At 35.6% G+C, this 23,862-nt stretch overlaps 1 protein-coding gene and 1 non-coding gene across 12 annotated transcripts in view; both read left to right on the plus strand.

The window, feature by feature from the left end:
- The window catches only part of SPEF2 (sperm flagellar 2), a 221,590-nt gene that overhangs the window by 126,003 nt on the left and 71,725 nt on the right, over window positions 1-23,862 (plus strand). For 9 of the 11 annotated variants that reach the window (XR_013157929.1, XM_077116961.1, XM_077116958.1 and 6 more), the window contains 2 exons: window positions 17,402-17,529; window positions 17,610-17,748. Coding sequence is in view for 10 of the 11 variants with exons in the window: in XM_077116961.1 (XP_076973076.1) it covers window positions 17,402-17,529; window positions 17,610-17,748 (267 nt within the window). In the remaining variant the exon portion in view is untranslated. Of the gene's footprint in view, window positions 1-17,401; window positions 17,530-17,589; window positions 17,756-23,862 lie in introns of those variants that run through there. The other 2 variants (XM_077116966.1, XM_077116967.1) reach the window with 2 other exon arrangements.
- LOC143647420 (U6 spliceosomal RNA) lies at window positions 25-131 on the plus strand. Its single transcript, XR_013158047.1, has one exon. It is a non-coding gene; the product is annotated as a U6 spliceosomal RNA (small nuclear RNA).

Consider the following 23,862-nt stretch of genomic DNA (forward strand, 5'->3'; position numbering starts at 1 on the left):
AGCTACTTAAAAGGAAAAAGCTTTGTGCTCCCTTCGGCAGCACATGTACTAAAATTGGAATGATACAGAGAAGATTAGCATAGCCCCTGTGCAAGGATGACAAGAAAATTCGTGAAGTATTCCATAATTAAAAAAATAAGAAATGACAAAAGGCTTTTTAAAAGGCTAGAAGTGTACCTTCTCTATTCCAGCTCCAAATGATCTTACTCATATGAAATATACTCTTAATACTGACCATCTGGGTCAGGCATTTGAGACGGATCATGAATTGTAGCAATTATGATGTGACTGTTATTATTGAACTTTCCAAGAGCATGTGTCTTTCTCCCAACTACATTATAAACTCTTTAAGTAGGGTAGGATCCATATGGAATAATTATTTATTTTTCAGCATGGAATCAAACAGTGCAGAGCATGTAACAGATTTTGCAGGGCTTCCTATGGATTTAATTTTATTATCCTTGATTGCAAAATTAAAATAGAAACTATTTGAAGAAGTTAAATGGTATAATGGTGGAGGGGTATAACTGACATCACTCGACCAATCAGAGACTTTTTTTTTTTCAAGTAGATATATTAAAAAATTGTCACAGAAGCAGGAGTGGTTGTTTGGAATGAGACGAAATTAAAATGTCATTCTTTGGCAGGGATTGTGGGTAAGGCTCAAAAATACAAAAATGTAATCTTCAACTCCACCCCTTGAGGCCTTTGAGGGAAATAAATTAATAGAGGGAAATGAGAGAAAAAAAATTACCACTGAGATCTGGCAGCAGGTCCCCATGTAGGTCTAGAAGTCAAGATCCTGGTGGGAAGCAGATAGTAAATGGAGGAGAGTTGAATAAAGGACTATTTACAAATGTGTGGGCAATAGTTAAGGAAACCTACAAGGAGTAGATTATTACCCAGGGCTAGGGATAGCTGGGAGACATTATGCCTTCTTGGCCTGCAGAAGTGAGGAGGTGGCAGCCTCTGGGACCAGGAAGGGTCTTCTCCAGGGAGAAGACCATCTAAAGGGAGCTGTGTCTTGCATAGAGGAAGGCAGCCACCCACTGTGACCCAGCAGAGAGCACCAGAGAAATATATAATCCAAACTCATTTTCTTCCTGCCTTCGCATAACCTGCCCAAAAGATGGAGAGCAAGGGAATTCCCCAAATTAGTTTGTGTATATCAGCCTGAACAGGGTGAAGGATCAAAAATTGGCCTAGTTACCTAAGCAAGAACATGTGGAAAACTCCTTTCACTGCAGCTTGAAGTGGCCTAGAGCCTGGAAACAAAGCAGGCCATGTGATCCACTCTACTACTTTCCAACTCTAAACTCCCCACACTTCAGTTGCAAAGCATACCTACACAGGAAGAGGAAAGACTGCTCCAGAAAACCCTGGCATGTAGGAAGAAAGAATAGGCACAAAGGGGAAACTGTCTCAGTAACTATGGGCTCCAAGTAGGGTTGCCAGGTTGAGCAAATAAAAATACAGGATACCCAGTCATATTTGAATTTCAGATAAACAATGAATTTAACTGGGTGTCTTGTGTTTTACTTGGTAACACTAGTTTCAGGCCTACCTTACCCAAACAGACACAGAGGGAAAAAGAATGAGAGAGAGGAAGAGAGAAAGTATATCTGGCTTTCACAGGGGGAGGCAGCAACCAAGTGTGAGGGAGCCTGGGTCCTTCTCTCTTTGCAAGCCTCAGAAGAAAACCAGAGAAGCAGTCAGAGTGAGAAGCTGTTGCTTTCCAGCCTGTGGCAGCAAGAGAGAGGACCTAGAAGCAGCATTCCAGGAAAGGGGCAGCCATGTCTCAGTTCCGAAGCCCAATCAGTGACCTCACACTTGATTATCTTAAAGCAGTGGTCTTTCTAGGAGCTGAAGCTGGACCCTGAGGCCATGGGGTTGCAAGAGCTGATTTAGAAACCTCCCACTTCCTTCTTTGGGAAGCTGACAATGAGAGTCCACTGCCAAAAATATAAACAAAATCTATAACTTAGTTTAAATCAGAGCTTCTGATACATCTTTAGTTTGCTAACAGTTTCAACACTCAAAATACAAAGGAAGTTATGGGGGCATCTACTTTGGATTTACTACTGATCAGCAAATACAAACTAATAATTTAAGAGCGAGTAATAATAAAGCAGGTTTTCTAATAAGGGAGTGTCTAGCAGAACACAGCATAGATATTCTTAGTTATCAGGAATGCAGCTTTCAAAAGTATAATCAAATTATAATTTGGATTCTGTAAAGAGTAAGATGACTCTAGGGAGGAATGAATGAATGGATGGGCTTAGAAAAAATCTGACCTAATAATCTCAATTAAGATGTAAAGAAATTAATGTGAACCCAGTGAAATCAGGGGAGCTAAAGTCTGAAAAGAATTAGGGATAAATAGTGGAAGGATGCACCAGAGTATCTTGCCCACCCTAAGTACTCAAATGTTGAAAGAATATAATCAAGAACATTTTTTAAAGTCCTTCGCAAACTGCCGGTGATGGTAAAGATTTTAAAGCAAAAGTGGGCAGGCCGCAGTGGCTCAGCAGGCAGAGTTCTCACCTCCCATGCTGGAGACATGGATTCAATTCCTGGTGCCTGTCCATTAAAAAAAAAGGAAAAGATTTTGTAGCAAAATTGTCTAAGAAAGTAAAACAAAAATCAAAATAGGAAAACCAAACTTTGGTAGCCTGTATTTAGTTTGAGAAGAAAAATAAAGTGGAATTATTGAAGGTTAAGACCCAGATTTAGTGAGGCCTGAAGAATTGGCAGGCTTCTAAAAGAAAAAGAACATACAATTACAAATACAAAATTAGATGTGAAAATGAATATTTATTTAGACTAAGTATTATTCATTTAGAATTAATACCTACTGAAAATTTTTTATAAATTAAAAAACAGATAAGTAGCACAAACAACACAAAAGACAAGTAACATTATACTTTTTATTTTTAGCTGCCTGACACATCTTTATTATTTTATTTTTCCTAATCTTTGTATGTATATTCTTCAATTATCTTTACATGTAACAAAAAGTTTTAATGTGTCTTTTTTAACATGGGCAGGCACCAGGATGCGAATCCGGGTCCGCATGGCAGGCAAGAACTCTGCCAGTGAACCACTGTGGCCCTCCCTTTAATGTATTTTTGAGTACAGTCAATAGGAAGATAATCCAAAATTCCCTTTAGCATAATTGATCAAAATTTGTTTTCATTATTTTTATTGATAACTGATAAGATTTTCTTTTAGCTTTACAACTCATTATGACTTCATAATGAGACTTCATTATGAAGTCATAATGAGAGGAGGTCAGATTGAAAGAAGACAGCTGACTTAGTTGCACTTAAAAATGAATCTTACTTTGAAATTTTTATGAAATATGCAATCACGTGAAGACCTTTAATTGGGAAGAATGGATCTAAACACTTAGTTGCATGACGTAAGTTCAAACTCCGAGACCCAGCAAAGTTACTTGTAGAACTCACAGAGGATACAGGAGATTCTGGAAGACCAGTTGTTGGTAATTGCCTCAATATTTAAGAAAAGACATCAGATTTAGTAGAATACAGACCAATAATCTACGCATTAATATCTGAGCAAAATTTTACAGATTTAAACACCTGCTTTCTGAGCACTTATAAAGTCTGAAATTGATCACTCAGAACCTGTTTCACTAAGAATAACTACTGCTAAACTGACCCATTCCTTAAGGCAAGATTGACTAGGTGGATCAGGGAAGCACTATAGAAATGGTATCTCTTGAGTTCCAAATAATATTAGGCAATATTCTCATTACTCTTGTACATGAATAAGAAATGTAAAAAAGATGTTAGTCCAATTAGGTTAGTCCAATTAGGAAGTGATCACAATCCATACACAGAGTGTTTATTAATTAATTGAAGTCAACCAAGAAGGAGCTTTAGTGGTTGGCCTATTTAATGTGGTGTTTAGTGAGATTCTGGATATCACATACTTCAAGAGAGAGATGACAAATGAGAACCCAGAGGCAGGTATTAGGTGAGGAAAAATGTTAAAATAACGTCACAGGAAAATTGAAAGAACTGAAAATATTTAATTTAGGTAAATGAATACTTCAGGTACTGTAGGACATAGAATCACAGACTTTAGAACTGGGTGAGTCTCCTAAAATTTTAACTGATGATAATATTGGGGTCTTGTGAATCTAAAAATACATATCCATAGTTACATTTGTTGAGCACATATTATGTACATATGCTGTAGTAGGTGCTGAGAATATAAAAACTGGCAAATTGCAATTTGCTGCTTGGAGACACAGACACAGAAACAAATAATTGTAACAGTTTGTAATTGCATTTGTAACAGAAATATAGAATGTTACAAATTAGAGAGGGGAAAGATACATTTTTTTTAGAGCATTTTAAAAAGCTTCACTGTAAGGTATTTCTAAATCTGTTTATTGGGTAAGAATGTAGGAATCTCAGACACAAAGAATAGCCACAAAGAATAGCTCTGTATATTCAGAAATAAAAGATTTGAGGACAGAGGTTCAAGACGCACATTGAGACAGAAAGGCAGAGGCAAATACTAAAGATTTTGGACTTTATCCTCAAGGGAGTAGGATGCTATAGAACCATTTCTAGCTAGGAAGCTATATGTTCGGATCTTTTTTTCAAAAGAATAATTCAGGAATTCTTATCAACAAAGATGATGGCATAAGACACTCCATGGTGAAATTTCCCCCCGGAATCTTTGAACAAATAGCAAAAATTGGCAAATCCATCTTCCTCTATACTAAGGAAAATAAAAGACTGCAGTAACTAGGCAAGTGCTAAATCAAGAAAACACAGCTGTAAAAACAGCAGGAATTGTAAATCTTTTGCAAACAAAAACAGTAGGAGAAGCTCTTGGCATCTGCCAGCCCCTCCCCCACCTCCTCCTTGGGGTAGCATGGAGCCAGCCTGAGCACCAATTGTGGTATCTTGACCCTGTTTTGGAAAAAACAGAGTAAATACTGTGTGCATGCTGGAATGTCTGTAGATCAATACCTATCTATAGGGTGGCAGCTTAAAAGACTGAGCTAAGAAAATCCTCCCTGGTTCATCCTCCCAGAACTTGCGCTGCAGACAGAAGCTTACTAATGGCTGAAGAAGTGTAAGAAACAGTAAAATCAAAGCAGCCTAGATTAAAACATTGCTGGCTCTGAGTCCTTTTCCCAAAGGTACCAGAATGGAGTGAAAAGCTTATTTCATAGTGAATAGAAGGGACAATCAGATTGATATGTATGGGGAGATTCTTAAGGTCACTAGCTCAAGCCCAGGACAAGACAAAGGCTCAGAATATAACCCTGTACTTTACATCCACCTTGTATTGATCTGCATAGGAGGGCTAAATTCTAAAGGAGAGCCCCGGGAAAGCCGGAGACAGCTTGCAAAGACTGTGAAAGATGTTTTATGAATTGGTTGGTTGGTTTTTGTTAGCTCCTGACTCTCAAGAAAATATCTGATATATCGCTAGCTAGACACAAATTAAGGAACAGAAAACCCAAGGATCAAATCCCAGAGTTAGTATATTAAAATATTAAAGTGTGCAACGTGCAAAAAAAGGTTATAAGACATAGAAACAAAACAAGAAATGCTGTCTCACCAAAGGAACAAGATATAGATGCAGAAACCCTCAAAAAACAAGACTACAGTATGGACATACTAGACAAGGCTTTTAAAAAAGAATCTTCAATATGCTCAAAGAGATAAAGAAAAACACAGAGAAAGAACTAAAGAATACCAGGAAAATAGTGAATTGAAAATATAAGAATTGCAATAAAGAGGCACAGGAGGACTTCCGGAGAAGATGGCGGCTTAGTAAGACACGCGGAGCTTAGTTTCTCCTCCAGAAAAGCTACTAAGGGAGTAGAAACGATACAGAACAGCTCCCAAAGCCACGACACAGATAAAAAAGACAGTGTACCCCATCCTGGAATGGCTGGCTGGCTGAGAGAACCCTCCCTGGTGAGATCGCCGAGGGGCGCGGGCTTCACCGGGCGGGGCGGCAAGCGACCGGAGTCACTCCCCTCCCCCTTCCCGGGCCGGCTGGGAGAATTGGGCAGGCGGTCCCCTCAAACCGCAGCAGCGGGCGCCCACAAGACGCACGGCCCCCCAGACCAACTGAGAGAATTGGATCGGAAATTCCCATGCCGCGGAGAACGGTGACGGGGGGGGGCCCCTTCCAAACCCGTGACTCCCCGGGAACGATGCACTCTCCCGGGCGGGCCGCTGCGGCTGGCGCCCTTCTGCCACGCTTGGTGCCCCAGGCCGACTAGGAAATTCGGACGGGCGCTTTCCCGGGCTGCGGCGACCAGCGACCCTCCCCGCGTTCGGACCCTGGGCCGGCTGGCACTCTTCCAAGCCTCTTCGGCTAGCGAACCTCCCAGACAGCGAGAGTTTTCCAAAGTTAAAGGACCCACAGCACCTTTTACTGGTGGGACCCGCAGACAAACGTGTGCCACGAGCGCCACCTACTGGGCAGGAGAAGAAAAACAGAACCCAGAGATTTCACAGAAAAATCCTCCAAACTTTTGGATCCAACACCCAGGGAAATCTGTCTAAATGCGCAGATGCCAGCAGAAGATAACAGATCATGCTCAAAAAATTGAAAATATGGCCCAGTCAAAGGAACAAACCAATAGTTCAAATGAGATACAGGAGCTGAGACAACTAATGCTGAATATACGAACAGAAATGGAAAACCTCTTCAAAAACGAAATCGATAAATTGAGGGAGGACATGAAGAAGACATGGGGTGAACATAAAGAAGAAATAGAAAAACTGAAAAAACAAATCACAGAGCTTATGGAAGTGAAGGACAAAGTAGAAAAGATGGAAAAAACCATGGATACCTACAATGATAGATTCAAAGAGACAGAAGATAGAATTAGTGATTTGGAGGATGGATCATCTGACTTCTGAAAACAAACAGAAACTATTGGGAAAAGAATGGAAAGATTTGAGCAAGGTATCAGGGAACTCAAGGACAATATGAACCACACAAATATACGTGTTTTGGGTGTCCCAGAAGGAGAAGAGAAGGGAAAAGGAGGAGAAAAACTAATGGAAGATATTATCACTGAAAATTTCCCAACTCTTATGAAAGACCTAAAATTACAGATCCAAGAAGTGCAGCACACCCCAAAGAGATTAGTACCAAATAGGCATTCTCCAAGACACTTACTAGTTAGAATGTCAGAGGTCAAAGAGAAAGAGAGGATCTTGAAAGCAGCAAGAGAAAAACAATCCATCACATACAAGGGAAACCCAATAAGACTATGTGTAGATTTCTCAGCAGAAACCATGGAGGCTAGAAGACAGTGGGATGATATATTTAAATTACTAATAGAGAAAAACTGCCAACCAAGACTCCTATATCCAGCAAAATTGTCCTTCAAAAATGAGGGAGAAATTAAAACATTCTCAGACAAAAAGTCACTGAGAGAATTTGTGACCAAGAGACCAGCTCTGCAAGAAATACTAAAGGGAGCACTAGAGTCAGAAACGAAAAGACAGAAGAGAGAGGTATGGAGAAGAGTGTAGAAAGAAGGAAAGTCAGATATGATATATATAATACAAAAGGAAAAATGGTAGAGGAAAATATTATCCAAACAGTAATAACACTAAATGTTAATGGACTGAATTCCCCAATCAAAAGACATAGACTGGCAGAATGGATTAAAAAATAGGATCCTTCTATATGCTGTCTACAGGAAACACATCTTAGACCCAAAGATAAACATAGGTTGAAAGTGAAAGGTTGGGAAAAGATATTTCATGCAAATAACAACCAGAAAATAGCAGGAGTGGCTATACTAATATCCAACAAGTTAGACTTTAAATGTAAAACAGTTAAAAGAGACAAAGAAGGACACTATATACTAATAAAAGGAACAATTAAACAAGAAGACATAACAATCATAAATATTTATGCACCGAACCAGAATGCCCCAAAATACGTGAGGAATACACTGCAAACACTGAAAAGGGAAATAGACACAAATACCATAATAGTTGGAGACTTCAATTCCCCACTCTCATCAATGGACAGAACATCTAGACAGAGGATCAATAAAGAAATAGAGAATCTGAATATTACTATAAAGGAGCTAGACTTAACAGACATTTATAGGACATTACATCCCACAACAGCAGGATACACCATTTTCTCAAGTGCTCATGGGTCATTCTCAAAGATAGACCATATGCTGGGTCACAAAGCAAGTCTTAACAAATTTAAAAAGATTGAAATCATACACAACACTTTCTTGGATCGTAAAGGAATGAAGTTGGAAATCAATAATAGGCAGAATGCCAGAAAATTCACAAATACATGGAGGCTCAACAACACACTCTTAAACAACGAGTGGGTCAAAGAAGAAATTGCAAGAGAAATTAGTAAATACCTCAAGGCGAATGAAAATGAAAACACAACATATCAAAACTTATGGGATGCAGCAAAGGCAGTGCTAAAAGGGAAACTTATTGCCCTAAATGCCTATATCAGAAAAGTAGAAAAGGCAAAAATGCAGAAATTAACTGTTCACTTGGAAGAACTGGAGAAAGAACAGCAAACTAATCCCAAAGCAAGCAAAACGAAAGAAATAACAAAGAATTGCAATAAAGAGATAGAAATTTTAAAAAGAAACCAAAAGAAATAATGAAGTTGAAGAACACAATAACTAAATGAAAAATTCTCTAGTAGGTATCAACAGAAGTATAGAATTGGCGATAGAAAGAATCAGTGAACTTAAGACAAGTCAATTGAAATGATTCAGGCTGAGGGGAAGAAAAGAAAAGAGAATTTTTAAGAAATGAACAGAGCCTAAGACATCTATGAGACACCATCAGGTGTACCAATAAACATGCCATGGGAGTCCCAAAAAGAAAAGAGAGAAAGGACCAGAAGTATTTAAAGAAATAATGGCAGAAAACTTCTTACATTAAAAAAAAAGGCATTAATATATACATTCAAAAATCCCAGCAAACCCCAAATAGAATAAACAAGAAAAGAACCACACATAGACACTTAATAGTCAAACTGATGAATGCCAAGAAGGAGAGTGTTCTGAAAGTTAGAAAAGAAAAACAGTGTGTCATGTACGTGTAATCCCCAATAAGTTAAGTTCCAATTTCCCACAGAAACCACAGGAGCAAGGAAACAGTGGGAATAAATATTAAAATACTGAAAGAAAACAATTGCCCACCAAGAATTTTGTATCTGGTGAGATTTTCATTCAATAATGAGGGAGAAATTTAGACATTCCCAGATGAACAAAAGCTAAAGAAGTTCATCATCACTAGACTTGCCCTGTAAGAAATGCTAAAGGAAGTTCTTCTGTCTTAAACGAAAGACACCAGACAGTGGATTCAAGTGGCATAAAGAAATAACTTCTGATTAAAGTAACCATATGGCTAAATCTAACTGCTTGTAATACTGTATTAATTTTTTTAGTTTCTAACTCCAATTTTTACCACTTAAATATTCTAGCATGCAAATGCTTAAAGTGTAGATAAATCTGTGGTTTGAAACATAAAATATATAAAAATATAATTTGTAACAAAACAAAAGGTAGGAGGATGAACAAGGGTAGGAAACATGTTCATAAATGCTATTGACATTAAGTTAGTATCAAATCAAGCATGACTGTTATAGATTTAACTGTTAAATTTAAGCCCCATGATAACCAGACAGAAAACATTTGAAAAATATATACAGAAGGAAAGGGACTCAAAATGGTACACTACAAAATCAAATGAATATTAAAGTAGGCATGAATGAAGAACTGTGGGGGAAAAAACTCTATGAAACTTGCATAGACCAAATAGAAAAATGGCAAAAGAAAGTCCTGCATTATCAGTATTTTTATTATAAATGTGAATAGATTAAACTCTCCAATCAAAAGGCAGAGATTGACAGAATGGATTTTAAAAATGACCCTACTATGTGATGTTTACAACAGACTCACCTTAAATTCAAAGACACAACTAAGTTGAACATGAAAGAACAAAAAAATATATACCATGCAAATAGTGACCAAAAGAGAGCTGAGAGTAGCTATACTAATAGCAGATAAAATAGGCTTTAAGTCAAAAACTGCTATGAGGGACAAAGAAGGACACCATATACTGATAAAGGGCTCAATTTATCAAGAGGACAAATAATTTTATGAATATATATGCACCTAATAGCACAGACCCAAAATAATGCAGCAAATATTGAAAAAAAAATTGAAGAGAGAAAAAGAAGGTTCTACATTAATGGTAGGAGAATTCAAGACACTACTTTCAAAAATGGATAGAACATCTAGACAGACAATCAGTAAGGAAATAGATTTGAGTGATGCTATAAACCAATTAGACCTAACATATATACAGAGTATTTTACCAACAGCACGAGAACACACATTCTTCTCTAGCATACATTGGTCATTTTCCAGGATATATGATATGTTAGCACTTAAATGTCTCAATACTTTTTTAATAGTGTAATAATAAATGTGTATCTCCAATCAAAATGGGATGAAGCTAGAAATCAATAGGACCAGCAGAACCAGAAAATTCAAAAATATGTGTAAATTAATCAACACACTCTTGAACAACCAATGAGTTAAAGAAGAAATTGCCAGGGAAATCAGGAAATTTTCTCAAGGTGAATGAAAATGAAAATACAATATACCAAAACTTCTGGTTGCAGCTAAAAGAGTGCTGAGAGGGAAATTTATACCTATACGTTCTTCATTAGAAAAGAAGAAAGCTATAAAATCAGAGACCTAACCTCACAACTGGAGAATTTAGAAAATAAGAGCAAATTAAACCCAAAGTGGGAAGAAGGAAGGAAATAAAGATTAGAGTGGAAATAAGTGAAATAGAGCATCAAAAAAAAAAAAAAAGAAAGAATTTACAAGAAAGATTCAGTTCTTTGAAAAACAATAAAATCAACATTTTTTTTAGCTGGGCTGATATAGGAAAAAGAGGGAAAGGATGCAAATAAGTAGAATCAGAAGTGAATAGTAGGACATTACAACTAACCACACAGATATAAAAAGGATTTTAAGAGGATACTTAAAAACACTTCCCAACTCACCTTTTGAAGCCATTACCAATCTAATACCCAAGGCAGTTAAAGATAACCATAAGAAATGAAAATTGCAGACCAATGTCCATCATAAATACGGATGCAAAGATCCTCAACAAAATACTAGCAAATGAAATCCAACAGCATATTGACATAATTGTGCACCATCATCAATCTGGTTTTATCCCAGGTATGCACGCATGGTTCAATGTAAGTAAATCAATTTAATACACCATAATATTAGAAGGAAGAAAGAAAAAAACATGATTACCTCAATTGACACAGAAAGTCATTTGATAAAATCCACCCCACTTCTTGATAAAAAACACTTAGAACACTAGAAATAGAAGGAAACCTCCTCAACATGATAGAAGGCATATATAAAAACCCACAGCTAAGATCATGCTCAGTGGTGAAAGACTGAAATTTTCCCCTCTAAGAGCAGAAGACAAATTGACCACTGTCACTACTGTTACTCAACAAGGTCCTGGAAGTTCTAGCCAGAGAAATTAGGCAAGAAATAGAAATAAAATTAGTCCAAATTGGAAAGGATGAGTTACGACTTTGATGAGAAGAAGGAAGGAAATAAAGATTAGAGTGGAAATAAGTGAAATAGATCCTATATATAGAAAATCCTGAAAAATCCAACAAAGCTATTGGAGCTAATAAATCAATTCAGCAAAGTAGTGGGATACAAGATCAACACAAAAATGAATATGAAGAGGAAATGAAGAAAAATTCCATTTACAATGGCAACTAAAAGACTCAAATACTAGGAATAAATTTAACCAAATGTAAACAAGCTATACACAAAAATCTACAGAACATTTCTGAAAGAAATTTTAAGAAAACTTAATAAATGTAAGGACATTCATGTTAATGGATTGGAAAACTAAATATTGTTTAGATATCAATTCTACCTTAAGTGGTTTACAGATTCAAAGCAAGCCCTATCACAATTCCAACAGCCTTCTTTTCAGAAATGGAAAAGGCTACCATCAAGTTTACATGCAAGGATAAGGGGCCCTAAAAAACCAAAACCTCCTTGAAAATAAGAACAAAGTTGGAGGGACTCATACTTTCAATTTTTAAATTTATTACAAATCCACAGTAATACAAAAAAGTATGGTACTAGCACAAGGACAATCTATGGCCAATTGATTTTTATGTATATTTGGTTTATTTTGACATGCTTTTATTTGTAGTATGTCCTACTATCTGTCTCCTTGCCCTCCTTTATTGAGATATATTCACATACCATATAATTATCCAAAATATACAATCAGTGAGTGGCTCACAGTATCCCCAAATAGTTGTGCATTCATCACCACAATCAATTTTAGAGTATTTTCAATACTCCAAAACAAAAGAAAAGGAAAAAGAACAACCAAAACATTCCAAGCCCCATATTGCCCCACTGTTTTCATTATTTATTTATTTATTTGTTTGTTTGTCTTTATTTTCATACACATCTGCACATACACTGAATAAAGTGTGTGTCAGTCACAATGTTTTCACAATCACATGGTCACACTGTAAAACCTATGCAATCATCATTAAGAATCAACTCTACTGGATTATAGTTCAAATTTTGGGTATTTCCTTCTAGCTACCCCAAAACACCAGAAACCAAAAAGGAATATCTATATAATACATAAGAATAACATCCAGAATGACCTCTCGACTCTATTGAAATCTCTTAGCCACTGAAACTTTATTGTGTTTCATTTCTTTTCCTCTTTTTGGTCAAGAAAGCTTTCTCAATCCCATGATGTCAGGGCCAGGCTCATCCCTAGGAGTCATACCCCATATTGCCAGAGAGATTTACACTTCTGGGAGTCACATCCCACACAGTGGGGAAAGTAGTGAGTTTATTTCCAGAGTTGACTTAGAGAGAGAGGCCACCTCTGAGCAACAAAAGAGGTTCTGTAGGAATGACTCTTAGGCATAATAGTAAGTTGGCTCAGCTTCTCCTTTGGAGGAATAAGTTTCAAAAGGGCAAACCCCAAGATCAAGGGTGTGGTCTATTAAATTTTGGGTCCCTAATTCTTGGAGAATATCAGGAATTCCCCAGATGGGGAAATTTAGTATTTCTACAGTTTCCCCCAGTCCCTCAAAGCGACTTTGTAAATATTTCTTTATTTTCTGCCCAAATTACCCTGGGAGGTATCAGGGTATTACATTGATCTGTACAAAATAACAAGATCTCACTCCTTATTTAGAGTTCCATGTACTTATGTTCCTTGAATAAATTGCCCATACAGGTTAAATTAGATAGTATGTTACAGAAAATATAAATTTTGTACCAAATAGACATCCATTCCTTTTGTCTCACACAAAACTTGATGTTTCAAAATAAAATCAATATCATCTTTTACTATGTATTCTAATTTACTTTAGTCCTAACGAGGTCAGGTTCATTCATATCTCTAATTGAAATCTGATCTCTTTTTCAACTTCTTTAACAGTTGCTCCATGGGGTAATGCTGACTTTCAGAGCTGCAGAACTCTAACTCTGAGTCTTATGTGTCACACAGAGACCCAAAGTTCCAGGCAACTACCAGATTATACCTAGAGTTCAGCATCTCAGAATTTGGAAATGAAAGCTGAAATTCAGAAATAGATGTGACTGCTTTAAGAGTTACAATCTAGGAACCTTTATGATAAACCTTACTGAACATTCTGTGCTCCTTAATCATCACTTGCTCAATCTGACAACCTGTATTCTCAACTTTAATTCTCAGTGTTTACTCATTATGATAAGTTTATATTAGTGAAGGCTTACAATATGTGTCCTTTCATTTTTGGCATATTTCACTCCATATAGTGTCCTTAAGGCTCAGTCACATAGTTGCATGCTTCACAACTTCATCCTTCTTACATTCCTTTGTATGTTTACCTCAATTCGCCCTTCCATTCATACCTTGATGTACCCTTAGGCTACCCTATCCATTGCGAATTTAAGTACTGCTGCCATAAACACTAGTGTTCAAATGTCTATTCATGCCCATGCTTTCAGTTCTTCCAAGTATATACCAAATAATGGGGTTGCAGGATCATGTGGCAACTCTATACTTAGCCTCCTCTGAAGGTTCCATACAAACATTGAATAGCTATAATGCTCTCTCCACATCTTCTCCAGAACTTGTATCTTTCTGTTTATTTATATGTTTGTTCGTTTATTTATTTATTTATTTTTGGTGCATGGTCCGGGAATCGAACCTGTGTTTCCCACATGTAAGGCAAGCATTCTACCACTGAACCACCCATACACCCTTGTTCTGTTTGTTTTTTAAGCAGTTTTATCCACACACCATACAATCCATCCGAAGTGAACAGTCAGTGGGTCATGGTCTAATTACATAGTTATGCATTCATTACTACAATCTATATGAGAACATATCCATTTCTTACACAAAAAAAAGAAGGCGAGGAAAACAAAAATAAATTTTAAAATAATAATAAAAAGAAAAAGCAAAGTAAAAGGAGAAACAGTAACAAAAATCCCATATCGCTTCCTTATATCCCCCACTTATTGACATTTAGCTTTGATATAATGCCTTTGTTATGATTATGTAAGAATATTACAATGTTACTGCTAACTATAGACCCAAGTTTGCCTTGACTCCATTTTTCCCATATACTATCCCATTTTCAACACATTGCTGTAGCTACATCCATTTGTTCTCCCTCATTTAAAAAATTTCGTGTATTTGTACACTTAATCAGTATCATTGTCTACTCTAGGTTTTGATAAGCTATGCAGCCTGTAGCACTCCCTTTAGTATTTCTTGTAGAGCAGATCTCTTGTTCATAAACTCTCTTAGTGTCTGTCCAAAAATATATTAAAGTCTTCTTCATTTTTTGAAGGACAGTTTTACCAATTACAGAATTCTTGGTTGGCAGTTTTTTTGCCTTCAGTATCTTAAATATATCATACCACTGTCTTCTTGCCTCCATGGTTTCTGCTGAGAAATCCACACCTTAGCCTTACCAAGCTTCCTTTGTCAGTGATGAATTGTTTTTCTCTTGCCCCTTTGAGAATTCTCTCTTTGTCTTTGACACGCGACAATCTGATTGTCACATGTAGTCCGGAGTAGGACTATTCAGGTCTGTTCAGTTTGGGGTACACTGAACTACTTGGATCTATTTTTTTTTTATGTCTTTCATAAGAGTTGGGAAATTTTCAGTGATTATTTTCTACATTATTCTTTCTGCCCCTTTTCTCTTCTCTTCTCCTTCTGGGACACCCATAACACGTATATTCATGTGCTTCATGTTGTAATTTAATTTCCCGAGACCCTGCTCATATTTTCTATTCTTAACCCTATCTGTTTTTTTTTTTTTTTTGTATGTAGGATTTCAGATGACATGTCCTATGGTTCACTAATCATTTCTTCTGCCTCTCCAAATCTGCTGTTGTATGTCTCCGTTGTGTTTTTCATCTCTCCTATTGTGCCTTAAATGCCTGTGATTTCTGCCACTTGTTTTTGAAGCTTTCGAGTTCTTCTGTACAGTCACACAGTGCCTTCTTTATATCCTTCATCTCTTTTGCCATATTTTCCTTCACTTCATTGATTGATTTTTATTTGATTAAGAAGATTAGTTTGAACATCTTTAATTAGTTGTTTCAACTCCTGTGTCTCATTCAAGTTGTTAATTTGTTCCCCTCACTGGGCCGCATCTTCATTCTTCCTGGTGTGACTCATGATTTTTTTGCTGTCCAGGGGTCTGATTTCCTTGATTAGTTTTATTCTGAAAATCATTTTTCTCTCTTTTAACTAGGGTTTCCTTGATGGGTGACTTTGTTCTCTATCTGTTCTTTGACATTCAGTTCAACTTATTTTAGACCTTTAGCTTAGCTTCTGTTTAACTAATCAGAATTTTTCAGCTTTTTTTTCCTGGTACTTGCCCTGCCAGATAGGAATGATCCCAGTCAGATTTTCCCAAACAAGACAGGCCCAGTACTCAGGAAGAGGCAACACCTGTACCCTTTAGCAGCTGAATTAGTGTTTTTATTCATTATTTTGCTAACTTACTTAGGTCTTTACTTACCTCCTTACTGATTTGCTTAATTACTTATTACTTGTTCACTGTTTCCCCTCTCCAATCAGAATATAAGCTTCTAAAGTCAGGAATTCTGTCTCATTCACCAAAAACTCCTAGTCCTTAGGATAGTGCCTGGATATTGTGACCATTCAGTGAATTATCCTTAGCTGGTTTTCTCATTGACTTTCACAAAGTACAATACTTGGGTGATGACTGAACGGGTTGGACCTGAACTCATGCATGCTGAATCCCGGTCTACTTCATTACTCACTAATGATACCTGTCTTCAAATATTTGACAGGCTGTCATAAAGGAAACTGCAGGATGTAGACTGTCCTTCTCCAAAGGGTATAGCTAGGATAAGTAGAAGCTATAAGAAAGAAAATGTCCACTGACGACAAGAAAGAATTTTTTAGTGATAAGAGTTATCCAATACTTGAGGGGTCTGCCTTGTGATATAATGTTTAATACGTTGGTAAAGTCCATGACGAGACTGTCATTTCCTAATTGAAGAGGAGATTAGCCCAGATGACTTCTGAAGTCCTTATGTGAGATTCCCTGAGTAAAATAATGCATAACCAATAGCAGAATTACAAGTATAACAAAGTTTAGTGTATTATGTCTCTTCAATTTTATTTCATTTGTATTGTTTCTTGTTTCTTATTGTTTATTTGCATTATTAAAGATAACGTAAAAGCAACTTTCTAATTTTTATGATATACACAGAAGGATATAATCTCCTAAGTAAAATCAGAGAAATAATTCATCATACCTATTGGCATGAACATTAGATTTTCTCCAGTTAGGAAAATTATGCCTTCTGTGCTGCTTTGATTCATTCATTCTGGACATCTACTGTGTCACAGAAATTGTGCTATTACAGTAAAAACTAGATAGTGATAAATAAGGTAATAATTCCTGGTTTTATGGGAATGATATTCTGGAATCAAATATAGATAAATAAATAAGCAGTTATAATAAGTGTGATGAATGTTTTAATAGGAGAAGTACAGTATGCCAATAAAGAACATTAAAACATTTCAATGTGACCCTGTAGAGTTCAAGGATCAGAAAAGGATTCCTAGAAGAAATCATGTCCAAGCTGAGACATGAAGAATTAGTTGGAAAAGGAATTTAGCTGGGGAGAGGGCAAATGCTTTAAGTAGTTTCAGTTGCATCTTGATCTTATTACTTCGTATTGTTTTTGTGACTCAATTTTGGGAGAATTTTCCATTTGAAATAATGTTTTTTGTGCATTATCATTTAACAGGAAATACCTTCATTTTTAATACCTTACTGGAAACTAATAGAAAGTTCCTATATAAATACCATCAAAACAGTACTCAGGCATCTGAGGGAACACCAACATTTTGTGCTGTATTACTTGTATGAGGTTAGGTAAGTAAAGTTACTGAAGTTAGAATTTTACATTTTACAGGTATAATGTGTAAGATCCAGCTTCTTTTAATGCTTTACAGAACAAGTTTCCAACAGTTTCTAAGGCGTCCAGATCACAAGCAAGATTTTGTAACCCAATGGCAAGCTGATTTCAACTCTTTTCCTGATGACTTGTGGGATGATGAGGAAACGAAGGCTGAGCTACACCAGAGAGTGAATGTAAGAGGTCTGGGAAAGCCTTGGCTTCCAGCTTAAAAGAGTCTATAGTAGAATAAAGCATCAGGGAAACCAGTTAGGAAACTATTGGCACTTTTGGATGATGGTGGTTTGGATCACAGATATGGAGTACTGGATGGCTTATCTCAAACGTACTGAATTAACAAATGTACCAGTTAACCTGAAGTATTTTACCTGGTTTTCAAAAGTTCCTTAAGCAATCATTAATAGCTATGCAAATCCTAAAACATAGCTGCCTCCCCTACCTCTATCCTATTCAAGACCAGAAAGCCAGCCCCAGCCAACTTCCTTTGTACTTCCACCCCATTTTATTCAGGTAATTGTTGGTAGCAAGTGGGAAGATTTTTAAATTTAAAATATCATTATTTGGGATATTTTTCTAATTTCAAATGTACCATATGTTAATTGACACAATAAATAGATTAGATTAAAATGATAAATTAGGTAACAAAGAGAAGCAAAATTTTAAATCCATAATCCTACTACTCATAGTTTACCATTGCTACTACCTTGCTACTGTCTATTTTTCCAATTCTTTTTATAAAATTGTGACCACAATATACATATTGTTTTGTAGCTGACTTTTTCAATCAGACACATTTCCTTTTCAATAAGAGTTAATCTACATCATTTTTATGATGATTACACTATATTTTATATAACAACATATATGAGAGTTATCATTCATTGACTAATATTTATACAACTTTTTTTATAGATAGCAAAGTGTTGTGCAGCTAAATATCACCATGTCAATTATTTCCTTGGGCAAACTTCTTTTAAAAAGTAGCAATTGCTGGGAATAAGGTTTTGCTTATTTTTTTTACATTTTTTTAAACACATTGGAAACTTGCAAATTTCAAAAATTTGCAAACTTTAAAAAAAAATTTTGCACATGCAAATTTTTTACTTACATGCAAATACATGCAAATTTTCACTGCAAGCAGCAAATTTTCACTGCCAGCAGCAGATTATGAAAGGGCATAAATTATTTACTTCTCCTATGTTTGTTCATCTTTGTCAATTTAATGGGCAAAAAAAAAGATGGCTTCTTGTAATTTGCATTTCTTCTTCTATAACTGAAGTTGGCTGTTTTTTCCTCAGTTTAATGGTCATTTATTCTTCATCTTTCTGAACTCTGTTTATGATTTATGCTCGTTTTCCATTTGGAATATACTCTTTTCCTTGTAAATTTCCAAGGCCTCTTTAAATATCAAAGTTATGAACCATCTGTTGGTCATATGTTACAAGTATATTCTCAATTTGATATTTGCCTTATATTATTTAAATAAGTTTTAATGTGCAGGAAATTTTTAACACTTAAGTAGATAAATATAAACATTTACCTTTATACTTTTTGTCTTTGTGATCAGTACTTCAAAAATACTTCTGTACCCCAAAATTACTTTAAAAGTACCACTATTTTTAGTACTCTCACAGTTTTATGTTTTACTTTCAAACATTTGTCATTTTGTTATTTTAAATTGATAAACTCTCATTATATCTTTTCCAAGATGTTAATCAAATGGTGTGAGAAAACCCACATCTATTAGCATAGATACAGGACCTGATATATTGATATTTATGTGTAGAGATATGCATACATATTCCTATTTATCTTTTTATTCTTGACTTACTATAAGATATGAAAGAAAAAATAAAACTCCAAAAAGAAACTAGAAATAAACCTAAGGAAGGAAGAAAGGAATTAACAAGGATAAAAGCAGAAATCAACAACCTGACAAATTAAAAACATGAAATTTAAAATATCGATCCAAGTAAAAAAGCAAAGAAACTTCTGGCAAGCATAATCAAGAAAAAAATTAAACTTTCCTCTGAATAGGGACTTTTATTGTAGTTTTTCATTATAATTAATTATCAACAGTGTGTAATTATAATTTTGATATCCTTTTTGGCCATACAATTATTTAAAACAATGTGTTGCTGCATTTCCCTGTGACAACTTTGTTATTTCTTTAACATTTTGTTCCTTGTTTCTAATTCTGTTGCATTGTAGTCAAAGCATTAGGCATTTCAGTTTTCTCATTTTTAATTTATTTTAGTTTTTCTGTTTCCTTAAATATGAAAGGCTTTATAAATGTTCAGTGGGTATCAGAAGATAAAATATATGCTTTCTTTTTGGAAAGTTCAAGAAATTGTGGCCAAAACAATAACCTGGTTAATGATTTTATAACTCTCTTTAGCAATGACCTTCAGCATGAGTTAGTAGAGAAACTTGTGAAGTTTAAAAAAAAAAATACCACCCTTGCTCTATGATCTGTAACTGAACTCATTAGGTATAGGATAAGGTCCATATTTTCATTTTAGTATTATAGGTAATTCTGATTGAAACAACTGCTCTATTGTTTCTTACATCTTTATACCTACATCATCTTTGAAAAACTGAGAAAGTGTGTGAAAAAACACCTGTAACTATTATTTTTTCCATCCATTTTCCTTGACAGTTTTTTAATTCTAGTCTTTAATGCAACAGCAGGAATAGTTAAACATTGGGTATGTACTGTGTGCTGACTGTTTTATTTAATCTCTTCAAAACCCTCTGAAGTAGGAACGATTAATATTCCCATTTTATAGATGAGGAAATACTGTGAAGAGGTCAACATAGTAACTGTCAGTGCTGACATATGAGCCCAAGCTACCTTGCTCTCCATCCCATGCCTTTAACCCCCTACTTTCAGCTGCCTCTCTAGTGCAGCATTATCAGCCAAATAAAGGGACACGGTAAGATATTTTTTCATAGTCTCTTACACCTGTTTTTGTAATTATTTTTTATTTTAGTGACATATATATACGTATGTGTGTATATGTGTATGTGTGCTTACCATTTTAACCATATTAAATGGCATTTAAAATTTCTTAGTTTATTTTTTAAGGATACAATTCAGTTTCATTAGCTACACTTACAGTGTGCTACCATCACCACCATCCATTACTAAAACTTTTTCATCACCCAAAATAGAAACTGTGTACTCATGGAGCAATAACTCCCCATACCTCCTTCCCCCAGCCCCTGATAACCGCTAATCTACTTTCTGTCGCTATGAATGTGTTTATTTTAGATATTTCATAACAGTAATTTCATATAATATTTGTCCTTTTGTTCTGACTTATTTCACTCAGCGTAGGGTTTTAAGGTTTCATCCATACTTATGAGAACTTCATTCCTTTTTATGGCTGAATGTTATTCCATCGTATGGATATGCCACATTTGTTTCTCCATTCATCCGAGATTACACACTTGGTTCATTTCCATCTTTTTGAGTGAATAATGCTGCTATAAGTATTAGTGTATAAATATCTATTTGAATCCCTGCTTTTAATTTTGGGAAGTATATACCTCAAAGTGGAAATGCCAGATCACATGGAAATTCTATGTTTAACTTTTTGAGGACTTACCAAACTGTTCTCCACAGTAGCTGCTTCGTTTCACATTTGCACCAGCAATATATGAGGGCTCTAATTTCTCCATATTGTCATCAACACTTGTTGTTTTTCCAGTTTCATATTAATAGACATCCAGCAGGTATAAAGAGGTATTTCATTGTGGTTTTGATTTGCATTACCCTAATGGCTAATAATGTTGACCATCTTTTCACGGGCTTAATGGCCATTTTTGTATCTTCTTTGGAGTTGTAGAAGTTCTTTATATATAGTCTAGATATTAAACTCCTATCAGATGTACAATTTACAACTGTTTTCTCCATACTATAGTTGTCTTTTCACATTCTTATGTTAATGTCCTTGTTGCACAGAAGTTTTTAATTCTGATGAAATCAAATTCATCTATTTTTTTTTACTTTGTTGCTTGTGCTTTGGGTGTCATATCTAAGAAGTCATTGCCAAATACAAGGTCATGAGGATTTCCTCCTATGTTTTCTTCCATGATTTTTATGGTTTTAGATTTTATATTTAGATAATTGTTCTTTTTTGAGTTAATTTCTGTATATGGTGTGAGGTAGGGCCAATTTCATTCTTTTGCATTTGCATGTATGGTTTTAATAGCACCATTTATTGATGAAGCTATTCTTCCCCCATTGAGTGCCCTTGTTTAAAATCATCTGGCTATAGATGTATGTGGTCTTATCCCCTTTTATAATATAAAATAATCATCTTTGACCCAAAACTACTTTGACCCAAAACTACTTTTTTCTTTAATGTTACTTTATCTTATATCAACACTATGAACGTTGCTTTTTTTTGTATTTTTCTTATATAAATTTTATATGCTTTTACATTTGACCTTTTGTGTCATTTCATTTTATATGTACTCTGGTAAGCACCATATAAGTTGAATTTGTCTTTTTGGACTCAACAGAAAATCTTTACAACTTTACAAAAGAATATTTTTAAATGATTTTGTCTGAACAAACATTAGATCAATAGTTTTGAGTTTTTCTTAAATACCACCCAACCTCTAATTATTCATGAATATTTAGTAATTCCCCATTTCTTGCCAAATAAAATATGAATCCACTATCCTGTGTCCCAAAACCTGGTTCAAAGTCCCAATAGCCATATGATGAATATACTCCAACCTACTGACACTCTCCCTATTTTCAGGTCACATCCTATGATTTACTGCCTTTAAATTCTCTCTTTTAAAAATGCCAGTTTGATTGGGTGGGATATTGGTTCTCTTCATTTAATTTTGATTTCAGTTTTTATCTGTGAGGTAGAATGTTTTTCCTTAAGTTGGTTGGCCATTTATTTCTCCTTCCTCCTGAAGCCTGTTTATGATGCCCACCCATCTTTCTGTTGGAACGTTGCTCTTCTACTGCCCTACACTTTGCCCACAGTCTTCCCTTCTCCTAGAATACTGTATCAGTGGTGCTCAGCCGTCCTCCAAGGCCTGATTCAAATACTTTCTCCTGCACACAAACTTCCCCAACTCCCATCCCAAAGCCTAAAAAGATACCTCCTTCCTCTTGATCCTGAAGAAACTCTCTTCTACTCTCTTATGGCACCCAGTATACTCTTCCTCGTTCTCGAGTTGTCTGCATACACAGCATTTTGCCTTTCTTCCTCTACGCTGCCTCTTCTGCAGTTACCTAGAGTTTGTCCCCTTGCTTCAGGCCCCATCAAATACAGTATAAAGTTATGGATATCTTTCAAGTCAGAAACAGTGTACATATTCCTCTGTGCAGCAGTGTTATTTAGCAAGTGGTAGAGATGGCACCAACAATCTGACATGGACCAATCAGAAAGGACTCTGATTATGAAAGCTATGACCATAAAAGCCATACTGGCTGGAAACTATCACTGCCTCTGGGTAAGCTGATAATGAGCATTATTATTTCATCCTTTTTTATCCCTGGTAACATCCTCATTATTGGATTATTTCATTCCAATCAGTGAACTTAATGGAGAGGTTCTTCTATTGCATTTTCATCATTTGGCCCATTAGAAAACTAAGCTACAGAGGTCCTGTTACTTACGAAAGTTTCTCAGTGAGTCAGTATCAGAAGCCAAATAAGAAGCTCAGAAGCAAGGTTTCCAGACTCCTGCTTTCATACTTTTCCCCCTACTACATCCTCTCCCATCTTTTAAACTATATAAATATTTGATAAACACAAGGCAGTAGTTATTGAATGCCTAACAGAGCATTTGTGGAAGGCTATGAAGCTAGTAGCAGCAGCACTAAAAAGAGGATGTATCATTCTGGTCTGTATTATATTGCTATAAAAATGACTTGTAATATTTTCATTTTATGTGCACCCTCTGTGAGGTAACAAACCAAATTGCTAAGGTAAGAATTCAAGCACAAAGTATTCCATAAACAGCATTGGAGAAATAAAATTCACTATAGGCACTGGAATCACACCACCCACTGAAACAATAGGCAAGTGACTTAACCTCTCTGTGCCTCAGTTTTTCCATCAGAAACCTAATTCTTGGTTGTTGATGTAAGGATTATGAAGGTAAAGCACTTAACGCAATGTGCAACATATAGGGAGCATTCAATAAATTATTATTGTGGGGGCTATACAGTTTTGGACTATACATATTTCATTCATGAGATCTTATTAAATAGTAATTATTTTGTTGCTATCAGTACAATTATAGCAATAGTTTTCA

This window comes from Tamandua tetradactyla, chromosome 9 (genome assembly GCF_023851605.1).
Source record: "Tamandua tetradactyla isolate mTamTet1 chromosome 9, mTamTet1.pri, whole genome shotgun sequence".
Lineage (NCBI taxonomy): Eukaryota > Metazoa > Chordata > Mammalia > Pilosa > Myrmecophagidae > Tamandua > Tamandua tetradactyla.